This window comes from Babylonia areolata, chromosome 15 (genome assembly GCF_041734735.1).
Source record: "Babylonia areolata isolate BAREFJ2019XMU chromosome 15, ASM4173473v1, whole genome shotgun sequence".
Classification (NCBI taxonomy): Eukaryota; Metazoa; Mollusca; class Gastropoda; order Neogastropoda; family Buccinidae; genus Babylonia; species Babylonia areolata.
In genome coordinates this window covers 27,582,970-27,595,493 of record NC_134890.1, presented here as the reverse complement: position 1 = coordinate 27,595,493, position 12,524 = coordinate 27,582,970, and the positions used below count along the sequence as shown (strand labels likewise).

Genomic DNA, 12,524 nt, shown 5'->3' with positions numbered 1-12,524 from the left:
TTTGTGCATTGATTAATTAATGTGTTGATCTAATTATCACTTTTGCGCCGCCAAAACACCTGTACTGTTTCGTTTTCTTTACCAACATGCTCTTCTTTTTCCTGCTCCCTCAGCCCTCAGCCATACTGAGGCTCGTTTGCATCAGTTATGGATCACAAACTACACTGTCGCAGACAAGGGTTCCATGGATGTGTGTGTGTGTGTGTGTGTGTGTGTGTGTGTGTGTGTGTGTGTGTGTGTGTGTGTGTGTGTGTGTGTGTGTGTGTGTGTGTGTGTGTGTGTGTGCACGTGCGTGTCTCTGTTGAGTACGAACAGTGTTTGTTAGGGTGTATATGTTACATAGACCTAACTAATATATTTTGTATATGTTTAGGTTGGCCAATACATACATGACTGTATATGATCTTATGATTCTGTCCCTATAGTTTCTCCTTTTTTTCCGGAATAAATACTGCTGGCTTCACCTATTCTCCTGCCAACGGTCCAAGCCAAGCGACAACAAGTGTGTGGAGTTCTTGTTGTTGTTGTTGTTGTGTATCTGTTTTTCCCACATCTTGTCGTCTTCCCAACTGTCGACAGTAGACCTACTCAAGCACTCGTGCATTTCGTGCTGCTTGCAGGTTGTGGTGTCTGTGTAATGCACGTGTTGCACTGCTGTAGCACGAGGCTCAGTTCAGTGTTTGGTGGGGGGGGGGGGGGGGGGAACTGGAGCGTCACTGATAGGCGTCATTCCCCAAGAACCACAACCTTGAAACGGCAGTTTGCTTCCCCTAGTCAATCAACTGACTCAACGGTACCAATAAGGCGGTTACAACACCGCTTTCTCCGCCTTTAAGATGAGTATTGTTTAACTCTCTCCATACGAACGGCGAAAGAGACGACGTTAACAGCGTTTCATCCCAATTACCATCATCAAAATATTGCAAGCGGAAGGCTCTTACACTGAAGAGGTGAATGTTGACAAAGAATACCACAATTCTGACGACGGAAGCTAAAGGTTGGGTTATTCAGACACCCACTGGACATCCGAGGGGTCTGTGTAGAGGAGAAGAGAGGACTGGCCGTACTGAGTGAGTTAAACAACAACAACAACAACAACAACAGCAAACAAAACAAATAAACAAACAAACAAAAAACCAACAACAACACAAAACTGACATTCGGCAAGGGGTAACGGAAGAAGAAATAGATTCCCTCGTGGGTGTGGGTTTTTTTCTTCCAAGAAAAGGAAAGACTTATTTTTTTTCTTTTCTTTTTGTGAGTCGAAGTGTTCATAATTACTCTTGTCTTATTGTGTTGTGGTGTGGTGGTTGTTTGAGTTGAAAATATATGGAGTTTACTGTATTCCGAGCTTTGTTTTGACAAATGTGAGAGTGTGAGATTGTTGCTAAGAACTTCTGAGTGTAAAGTTGCACTCGACACATCCACATCACAGTCTATTTAACCAAGTGATCAAATACGGGGGGTAGACAGAGCACAGTGATTGAGTGGGCGTGGGGTAGAGGGGGAGGGGGGGGGGGGGGGGAAACATGGAGACCAGAAGTTGTGCATGTGTTCCAGAGCGATGGTGTGCACGTATTCACATTCACACAAATAGCATTCGTATTCACTTTCATCACTTGAACAATCCAACCGACCAACAAAACAAACACCACTACGTAATAATTAGATAAATGGCGGAGGCAAAAACACCACCACCACCACCACCACCACCACCACCACCACCAGCAGTTCAGTTCAGTTCAGTTACACAAACAGGCGTCACAGTGTTCGGACGAATCCGTATACGCTACACCACATATACTTAGCAGATGCCTGACCAGCAGCATAACCCAACGCGTTTTGTCAGGCCTCGAGGAAAATAAAAGGGATACATAAACAATTAACTGGACAAGTCATCAAATTAATGAATAAATGAATTAGAATAAAGAAGTAAATAAATCTCAAAATGAAATGAAATAAAGATAAGTAAGTAAATAGACAAAGAAATAAAATGAAACGTAAAAGAAGAGAATGACAACAAATAAACAAGCAAATAAATCTAAATAAACACACACAGAGACACACACAGATATAGACAGACAGACAGACAGACAGACAGACAGACACACACACACACACACACACACACACACACACACGTGACAGATAAGCAACACAGATTTCACAAAGAAATGTTTATAGTCCCATAACTACATATAAAAGCATATGAAAGCACACGAGCCCCGACACACACACACACACACACACACACACACACACACACACATGACAGATAAGCAACACAGATTTCACAAAGAAATGTATAGCACACGAGCCCCGACACACACACACACACACACACACACACACACACACACACACACACACACACTAGCAGCAGCAGCAGCAGCAGCAGCAGCAGATGAAGAAAAAGAAGAAGAAGCAGAAGAAGAAGAAGATGAAGATGATGAAGAAGACGCTAGTCCGATTCTCATTCTCTCTCTTTGACCTCCCCCCCGCCACCCCTCCTCCGTCTCTCTATCTTTAACCCATACTTACCTCCAGATATTCCTCTTAGTTATTTACTGATCGAATGTGATGTGCAAGAACCAGTTGTCTGGAAAATGTTAATGTCATTTAACTGTACGATGACGACATTTAGATGACATATATCATCTGTTCAGCCCTCTGATGACATCTGGGTTGTGATAACACGAGACAAAGAAGTGTCATATACCATGAGTTCGAGTGGAGGTAAATATTGATCATACCACAAGGCAAACAAACGAGCAATTGATCATACCACAAATGAAACAAACGAACAAACAATAACAATGCATGCTCAGTGAGACCCGTGAATTACATTCAATGCTGTCGGTCCTGAAAGGGGCACGTCAACATGCCCTCATTACTTTACAGACAGAAACTCGAGGAAAAAGGCAGCAGAATGGTTAAGACGCTCATCTACCAATAGAGAGTCCAGGAGGGTCTGGGTTCGAATCTTGCTCTTGCCCCTCTTCCCAAATTTGATTGGAAAATCAACTGAACGTTTACTTATTCGGATGAGTCAAAAAAACTGAGGTCCCGTGTGCAACACGCACTTTGCCCACTAAAAAAGTAACCCGTTACAACGAGAGTGTTGTCCTCTGGCAAAATTCTATTGAAGAAATGCACTCTGATTGGTACACATAACCATATGCATATTTTCCCATCATGGGCCGTATTCAAGAGACTACTGTGCCTGCGGGTGAATGTGTCTGAGGCGAGGCAAACTGCCCAAGGGTAAGCAATATCCGGTGTCAGCAACATGAAAGCCGACCCGCGGGAACACAAACACAAAGGCAAATCACCATCACTACCTGTCAAGGGTGACTGTCCACGAAGCAGAGGCAAACATGGCAGATCCTTTGTGGCATTGTTTTCGTTGAGGGAAAACAGGCGTGCTTTGCGGATAGCACGTGTCTTGTGAACTCTCTCGACAATACTCTGAAGTGTGGTGCGGTCAAAGGTAAAAGTGAGAGCATGTGCAGAATGGAATCACCGGGATTTTTTGTTAATTTTTAATTTTTTTTATATTTATTACAGACGATGGGTTAGCTGCCTGAGCACACCACATGTGTCTTGAATACAAAAATAACGTAAGGGTAAATTGCCTGAAGGCGAAATGAATTTTGTCTTGAATACGGCCCCAAAGTGGATTTTTATACAGAAATTTGAAAGGGACAACCCTTTTGTTGCTGTGGATTCTTTTACGTGCGCTAAGTGCTAGCTACACACGGTACATCAACTTTTTGTCTCATGAGAATGACTGGCGTCTAGACCACCACTCAAGGTTTAGTGGAGTGGGGGAGGGGGGAGGTAGGGAGGTGGGGGGTACTGGAGGGTGAGATTTGATCCCGTGCGCTCGGATTCTCTCGCTTCCTTGGCGGAAGGGGGTGTGTGTGACAGGCTTATCCTTGTGTGGGTGTGAGGGGAGCGTGTGTGGTTTTCGGGTGTTTTGTTCTCATGCAGTGGATTATCATGTACAAAGAGAACTCGTCATTCTTTGACACAATCTTTCATTGCAGAGGAAGTAGAATTGAAACCACATCGTCTGTGGTTCCAATACTGTGAGTGGACAGTGATCACAAAGTGTAGGTTTTAATTCCAATTTTCTTTTGAATACGGAAGTTTTCAAGGAAGTGATACGGTGTATTAAAGGGATTGAATATAAATGTAAACGGTCACTGTTTGAGATAAGGTGATTCATGGTACATAAGGAGGTTCTTCTCAGATACTTCGGAGTCATCACTGTAAACTAGGTATGCGTATGTGCACGTGTGCGTTTCTACAGTAGACCACATGTTTACGTTGCTTTCACTTGTTCAGAAACAGTTCTCCTTTAATCGAAAATTGTATGTCGCTTTCATTGATTTTGAAAAGGCATCTGACTCTTTTAACCGAAATCTTTTTTTGGCCCATTTTACTAAGGAATGGTATAAGACGTAAACTTTATAACTGTATAAAAAGTATGTATAGTATAAAAAGTATATATAAAGTAGTAAGAGCTAGAGTTCGTTGTGGTGCCAAACTGACTGAACTTATGAACTGTACAGCTGGGGTTAGACAGGGTGATGCTTGTAGCGCAATTTTGTTTTCTCTCTTCATAAACGAACTTGCAATTCAGGTAGTTACTAATATGAAACATGGAACTTTATTTTCAGTTGATGCCTTTGAATTGTTCATACTTCTGTTAGCTGATGATGCTATTTTAATATCAGAAACTGTTGTAGGTCTACAAACACAGCTGAATTATTTACATCGTGCGGCAGATTCACTTCAATTAAGAGTTAACGTGACTAAAAGCAATATCATAGTATTTCGTAAGGGTAGTTATCTGAGTTGCAGGGAAAGGTGGTTATATGGTGATGCGTTGATGCCAGTTGTTAACGTTTATAAATATTTGGAAATATTTTTCTCCACACGTTTGAGTTTTGTTGGCGCTTGTAAAGATTCAGCAAGTAGGGCTAAAATGCTTTAATCTGTATTATGAAAAAGTTACATGTGTTCAATAATACCTCTTTTGATTTATTTATTAAGCTGTTTGATGCTCAGGTACATCCAGTTGTGTTATACGGTTCGGAGTTGTGAGGCCTAGATAGAGCCACTGATCATTGTGAATCAGTTCATACTTTTGCTTTGAAGACATTTTTAGGTGTTGAGAGGCAAACTCCTAATGATTTAGTTTATGGAGAAACAAATCGGTACCCGATGTATTTAGTTGCTGCCGTTAAATGTATTCGTTATTGGCTAAGGTTATTAGAAATGGATGACAACAGATTACCTCGTAAAGCTTATAATATGCTGTTTGATTTAGATACTAGAGGCAAAGTAAATTGGGTAACAAAAATACGCCACTGTTTATTTGAGTATGGGTTTTGTTTTCTTTGGTTAAACCCAAGTGTTGGCAGCATTCAGTCATTTATTTGTGCTTTTCGCCAACGTTTGTAGATGGCAGAACTGTTCTGATCATATTCAAAATAGTGAAAGATTTGATTTTTATAGGAATTTCAGCAATGGCCCAGACTTGAAACCCCACCTGATGTTAAATCTGGATAGACAATTGAAATATATAACAAGATTCAGATTAGGTATTTCTGAGCTAGCGGTTCATCATTATTGATACAGAATATGTAATGACAGTGATCTAATTTGTCCATTATGCAAAGGTTCGACAGAAAATGAAATGCATTTTGTCCTTTGTTGTCCAGCTTTGAGGAATATTCGAGAATCATTTATTAAGCCTAAATATTATAGACAATCAAATATGTTTAAATTGAACCTGTTAATGTCTTCAACCTTCTGTGAAATTGTTAGAAATCTTGCTTTGTATTTAAATAAAGCTTTCAAAGCCCGATAAACTATTACGTCATTAAAACACTGTTTCGAAGCTAGGCTAGTTTTCACTTGGAACTTATTTTATATCAAGTTTTCTATGTATGTTGTATTATGCGAGTTGTTTTTTTGTTGTTGATGTTTTTGTTTTTCTTTGTTTTTCATTGTATTCTGTTCACATACCCCTTCACAAGGGGCCTTGGCCTATATGAATAAATCATCTTGAATCTTGTGTCTCTCTCTGTTTCTGCCTTTGTGTCTGCCTCTCTATATATGTATCGATATATCTATCATATATATCGTTTTGTTACCCCCACTCCTTCAAATATGTACGCGTGATATGCGTACACTGAAGGCCTGACGAAGCGCGTTGGGCTATACTGCTGGTCACACATCTGCTAAGAAATTAGGATGTGGTGTACCTGATATGGATTTCTCGGAACGTAGTGACGCGTCTTTGAGAAATTGAAACTGAAACGTTTTGAGAAGAGACAGATAAGCGAGTGTCATCTGCCATGAGTTCGGGTGGAAGTAAATATCGATCACACCACAAGTCGAAACAAACTAACAGCAACAATGTTGTGCTCAGAGGGACTTGTAAATCATTCACCGCTGTTGGTCATGAACAGAGTTGACATGCCATCATCACTTTGTGGAGCCGCACACAGTAGGAAATAACGAGATGACTGGCGTTCATAAATCATGGAGTCACTTTGACACTCCGTTAGTTCGTGTGGAGTTGATCGACAACTGATGTAGGACACCTTACTTCTCTAGACCTATGTTTGTGCAGTTGATTGACATTTACGATAAATCATAACCTATCAAGGCAGTCTGGTTTGAATCGTGTTGAATGGGGAACAAATTTTCACTCTACATTTGTTCTGAATTGATTGCGATTACTACCACAGTGTATCAAACACATGCGTCATAAAATTTGAAAAGCAAAATAACTTTAGTACTGGTATATCCATTTTGTTATTCGCTGTAACCCACTTGCCGCTTACTTAGCACTCTGAAACAACAGGTCCATTGCATCGCAACGCAAGCTTTTAGAACCAAAGGATCCACAAACCCGTAAATTGTTTCCAAACATCCCTTTGTATTTTGGTATTGTGCTATTCTGGGATCAAATGTCGTTTATGGGCCGTTAAAAGTCCATGATTTTTTGATGGTATATGATAATCAGTCGTGTCAGACTCCGACCACCAGAACAACAGAGGAGGTAATTGCTGTCCTGACTATCTGGGCTTGAATTTTATTATTGTGGAGAGTGTCTTGCCCAAGTTACATCCCCACTCTCTCAGCCAAGAGGGTTTTTGGACAGTCGGCGTTGGAATGGTTCCCAATGGCCAACTAGCCCCCAAGGCTGCAGCACGAAGAGCCAGTGCTATTTTGACTCCAAAGTTGAGAGTCATAGTCCTTCACAAAAGACTAAGCTGTAAATGGTTTCCCATGTAATGGTGAAACCAGACATATTCACTTTGCTGTTGGCCCAACTGTAAGCCTGTGTCGATCTTCGAAATAAGCTGAGAGTTGGGTGTGTACCATTGGGTGTGTGTGAGATAGTTCTTTTTCCTGGTTGGCATGTTTGATACTTTTTAAAGATTGTCATGTGACTTCAACCTTTTGAGGTACAAGCACTCATACAAGACTGTTTTCCCCCCCAATAGACAGTGACAGAAATCTGCATGTAAACAGAGGTGGCCATTGCGTTCTTCCAAATGTAGTGCAGGGAGCTGAGATCGTGATTTTGTGTCTGCGTATCTGTGTGCAGGAGGTTAGGGGGAGTGTGTGTGTGTGTGTGTGTGTGTGTGTGTGTGTGTGTGTGTGTGTGTGTGTGTGTGTGTGTGTGTGTGTGTTTGTGCGCGAAAGAGAGAAGATAGAAGACAGAGGTGTTTCTCTCTATCTCTCTCTCTTTCTCTCTCTCTCTCTCTGTGTTTTCTCTCCGACTGTGTCTATCTCTCCATCTCTGTCTCTCATTTCACACCCCTCTCTTTTACAGCTCAGAAAAAAAATCATATATCTCAAGTGACAGTTGCAGGGAATGTAGCACAATGCCCGCATTGAGCAGCGGTGTGGGAGACTGGAAAAGGGCGACGTGGAAGCAATACCGCTTCTTCTTCTTCTTCTTCTGCGTTCGTGGGCTGCAACTCCCACGTTCACTCGTATGCACACGAGTGGGCTTTTACGTGTATGACCGTTTTTACCCCGCCATGTAGGCAGCCATACTCCGTTTTTGGGGGTGTGCATGCTGGGTATGTTCTTGTTTCCATAACCCACCGAACGCTGACATGGATTACAGGATCTTTAACGTGCGTATTTGATCTGCTTGCGCATACACACGAAGGGGGTTCAGGCACTAGCAGGTCTGCACATATCTTGACCTGGGAGATCGTAAAAATCTCCACCCTTCACCCACCAGGCGCCGTCACCGTGATTCGAACCCGGGACCCTCAGATTGACAGTCCAACGCTTTAACCACTCGGCTATTGCGCCCGTCGAAGCAATGCCGCTGAAACAGTGCAGATAATGGGGCAGCAACAAAGAAAAACAACAACAACAACAACAAGAGGCAAGGCCTTCAAGACTCACTTGTGATACACTTTAAAAAAAATCCAAGCTTTTTATGTAGTGAGTATAATTTCAAAATGTAATGTTTAAGATGAAAAAGATCAGTTTAAAACATATTAAGTCCCCTAGCATTAATTACAGAGTAATTTCCCTTTTTTTTAACTATCTGCACCAAAACGTTTGCAAAATAAATAAAACTTCCATGCTTAGCAGAAGAAGTTCTTGTTTGAACAAAAAATGATAATAATGAGTGCTCTTGTTGTTGGGTCAGAATATCAGATCAAAGTACCAAGTTTAGAGAATACAAAAAAATATAAATATAACAGTAAATGCAGTTTGCATATAATTAGGCTTCATTTTTTAATTTTTTTGTGCCCATCCCAGAGGTGCAATATTGTTTTAAACAAGATGACTGGAAAGAACTGAATTTTTCCTATTTTTATGCCTAATTTGGTGTCAACTGACAAAGTATTTGCAGAGAAAATGTCAGTGTTAAAGTTTACGACGGACACACACACACACACACACACACAAACACAGACAACCGAACACCGGGTTAAAACATAGACTCACTTTGTTTACACAAGTGAGTCAAAAAAGAAGATGAGGACTATCAGGAACATGTAACCACAGTGCCAGTCATCGTTGCGAGTGAGCTCAGGTTGACAGGAGCTGGCAGAATTGTCCTGTGTGAACTGACAATATCTGCCACACCCCCGTCACCGCCTGCTGCCTGGATGGTTTCACAGCTCGCTGGTCCTTCCCCGCGTGGCAAGGTGATGATAGACAGCAGTGCATGTGTTAGCGGGTTTCAGATGTTCACATACATGTGGAGTGATGGCCTAGAGGTAACGCGTCCGCCTAGGAAGCGAGAGAGAATCTGAGCGCGCTGGTTCGAATCACGGCTCAGCCACCGATATTTTCTCCCCCTCCACTGGACCTTGAGTGGTGGTCTGGACGCTAGTCATTCGGATGAGACGATAAACCGTGGTCCCGTGTGCAGCATGCACTTAGCGCACGTAAAAGAACCCACGGCAACAAAAAGGTTGTTCCTGGCAAAATTCTGTAGAAAAATCCACTTCGATAGGAAAAACAAATAAAACTGCACGCAGGAAAAAATACAAAAGAATGGGTGGCGCTGTAGTGTAGCGACGCGCTCTCCCTGGGGAGAGCAGCCCGAATTTCACACAGAGAAATCTGTTGTGATAAAAAGAAATACAAATACAAGTACAAAATACCTTGGAGGTGAATGAGGCATGTTCCGGCTACATAAAACTAGGAAAGTAATATACACATTCCACAAAATAGATGCTGTGTCTGTGCTTGATTTTATTGTTTTACCACATAATCCAGAGTTTGAACACAAGCTTACAATGATTATGACTGGCAAAAACACAAATTTGAAGCGAAAAAACGAGCAAACATGGTTCCGATGAAATGTACTGTAATCACAAGAAATATTTTCTGAAAAAGAACAAACCACACACACACACACACAAAACAATTCTACATACTAATTAAATCTGGTCATAATCTAAAACAGATGGTGACTTTGAAATATTTCAGTAATACGAATTATCGGCACTTTCATGCTTGACACAAAGTCCAAATACGGAAGGAAAGGGATACACATTAGATGTCACTTTTCCCCCAGCAAGAGTAGGTCATCTCACACTACATGCTTGATTCTCCTAGTTTTCACTGAGACACACCGACCAACCCTTTAAGTGTTTGTCGAAATCTGGAGCTAAGCAGGAGATAAGCGAAAAAGTTGGCTGTTGAATTTGTACAGTAAGCAGGGTTGATCAGCATCTGATATACAACGACTTTAGTATTATGGTATTTCCTGTACACGTAGTACTCCGGGACGACTGTATAAGTCAAGGCAGAACACAAATCCATCAAGAGAACCACAGCGTACACAACGCAGAGAAACAGTAACATTTTAGTGATTTTGTTATCCCCTGTATCACCCTTCTCCTTCACACTCCCGGTCATCTGAGATCGTTGACGAGAAGCGTGACGTAGATGACTGACGGTGATGACGCAGCAAGTGGTGACAATGACCAGGTAGACTGGCTTGGTGATGACAGTGAAGAAATAACAGATGAGGGATGAAAGCGCGCTGTCCACGGGAAACCAGTTATTGTCAGTCATGTAAGCGATGCTGCGATTGGTTGAAGGATCCACTCTCCACTGAACGGTGAAGGCCAGAAAAATGTTGAGGTAAAACAGGAAAGGAACTAGGTATGAGAGGACTATGGCAACCACCATCGGTCTGCAAACGGCAATCATAAATCGTTTTTTTTTTTTTTCATGGAAATATCTGATTTACTATACTGTGTGATAGAAGTATAAACAAAGTTTCGTAAATAACAAATGCATACATCTATCTTCATGTATCTAATTAAAGTGATTGATTTAAACAAAGTCTATGATCAACCGAAGAAAGAGAGAGACAGAGAAACAGAGAGAGACAGAGACACACACACACACAGACACACACACATAGAGACAGAGAGAGACAGATACAGGGAAAGACAAAGATAACGAGAGAAAGAGAGAGAGAGAGAGAGAGAGAGAGAGAGAGAGAGAGAGAGAGAGAGAGAGAAAAGGAAAGAGAGAGAATAACAACGACAGTGACAAAATGACAAAGCTTTTAATGTCCATTCAGCGTCACAATGCCGTGAGAGAGAGAGAGAGAGAGAGAGAGAGAGAGAGAGAGAGAGAGAGAGAGAGAGAGAGAGAGATCACCATCATAAGAAAGAAAAAAATATCGTCCGTTGTGATTACTACATTCTTTTATTCTCAAAGCAGCTCTCTCCTGTGTGTTTGTCAATGGCTTCATGTTCAGGTGGTGATAACAAAACACCCACCTACCTATATTCCGACTGATTGCCATACCATATTCTTGTAGTTGTGATAAGAAATTCTAGTGAGAGCTGGACAGTTCAAGCTCTTCAGAGAAGAAGCACCCCTCAGTCGAGTGTTTCGGCCCTGAACTCCTTACACTCTAAGGGGGCCGGGCCACACCCAGGTCATAACTCCTGGATGCCCTTATATTACCGCCTTTTTTTTCTTTTTTTTTCCTGGTCCTCAGCAGGTTCGAATCCGCGCCTCCAGAGTGGTCGCCACTTCAGAACTGAGTCACCTTTTCTGGCAGACGTTTAACCATTGAGCCATCGTACGCCTAATTTGAGTATATAGCTGTAACTCTTTTCTGCTGCTTCTGCCATTGCCTTGAGAGCCCATGTCCTCTGTCTGCCAGAAATCGACAGCTGTTTCATGAGGCTGTAGGCAAATGCGCCCATAAACCCTCTTGCACCAATCTCTATGGCGAGGACTTTGGCTTGGAAGCCAGATTCTCTCAGGCTTCTGGCTAGACTAGCATACTTCTCGGTCTTGTAGATGTGGGTTTCCAAAGAAACAGACAGCTTTACCTGTAGGTCAGAAGTCTCCTCGCCTTGAGCGGCATGACGACAGACAGACATCGGTCCACACTCATGATCATGATGAGGGAGCCAGAGATGAAATTGAACAAGTCTTTCACATGCCTGACCTTGGCGTTCAATATAGTGGACCAGTTGTTTATCTGAACCTTGTCGGACAGGTAACAGCTAGGTAAGAACAACAAATGGCTCGTCAGGTGGTAAAGATCAGCCACTGCCAGCCAGAAGAGGAGCAGGTTGATTCTGTCTGACAGACCTTGCTGGAACAGCGAATCACAGTGATGGGTTAGTGTTCGCTGCCCTCTCTTCTGGTCATACACAATCATTCTATTGTTGAATCATAACATGGGAGGTTCCTGATAAACCCTTGCACATGTCTGAAACGGAAAACAATTACACACACAGTGTGTGCAAATTTTTGAGAAGAAGAAGAAGATATTACAGTTTGGAATGCAAATTGCCCTCTCTTCTGGTCATACACAATCATTCTATTGTTGAATCATAACATGGGAAGTTCCTGATAAACTCTTGCACATGTCTGAAACGGAAAACAATTACAGACACAATGTGTGCAGAATTTTTGAAATAAAAGAAGAAGATATTACAGTTTGGAATGTAAATTCAGTAAATGACACAAAAGAGGTG

At 41.9% G+C, this 12,524-nt stretch overlaps 1 protein-coding gene across 1 annotated transcript in view; it reads right to left on the bottom strand.

The window, feature by feature from the left end:
* Positions 1 to 9,844: 9,844 nt before the first annotated feature.
* Positions 9,845 to 12,524, bottom strand: part of LOC143290318 (uncharacterized) — a 7,770-nt gene continuing 5,090 nt past the window's right edge. Inside the window, exons 2-3 of the mRNA XM_076599672.1 lie at positions 11,871 to 12,139; positions 9,845 to 10,708 (exon numbers count right to left, since the gene is read on the bottom strand). Coding sequence (XP_076455787.1) covers positions 10,129 to 10,708; positions 11,871 to 12,139 — 849 coding nt within the window. The 3' untranslated portion in view covers positions 9,845 to 10,128. The remainder of the gene's footprint in view (positions 10,709 to 11,870; positions 12,140 to 12,524) is intronic.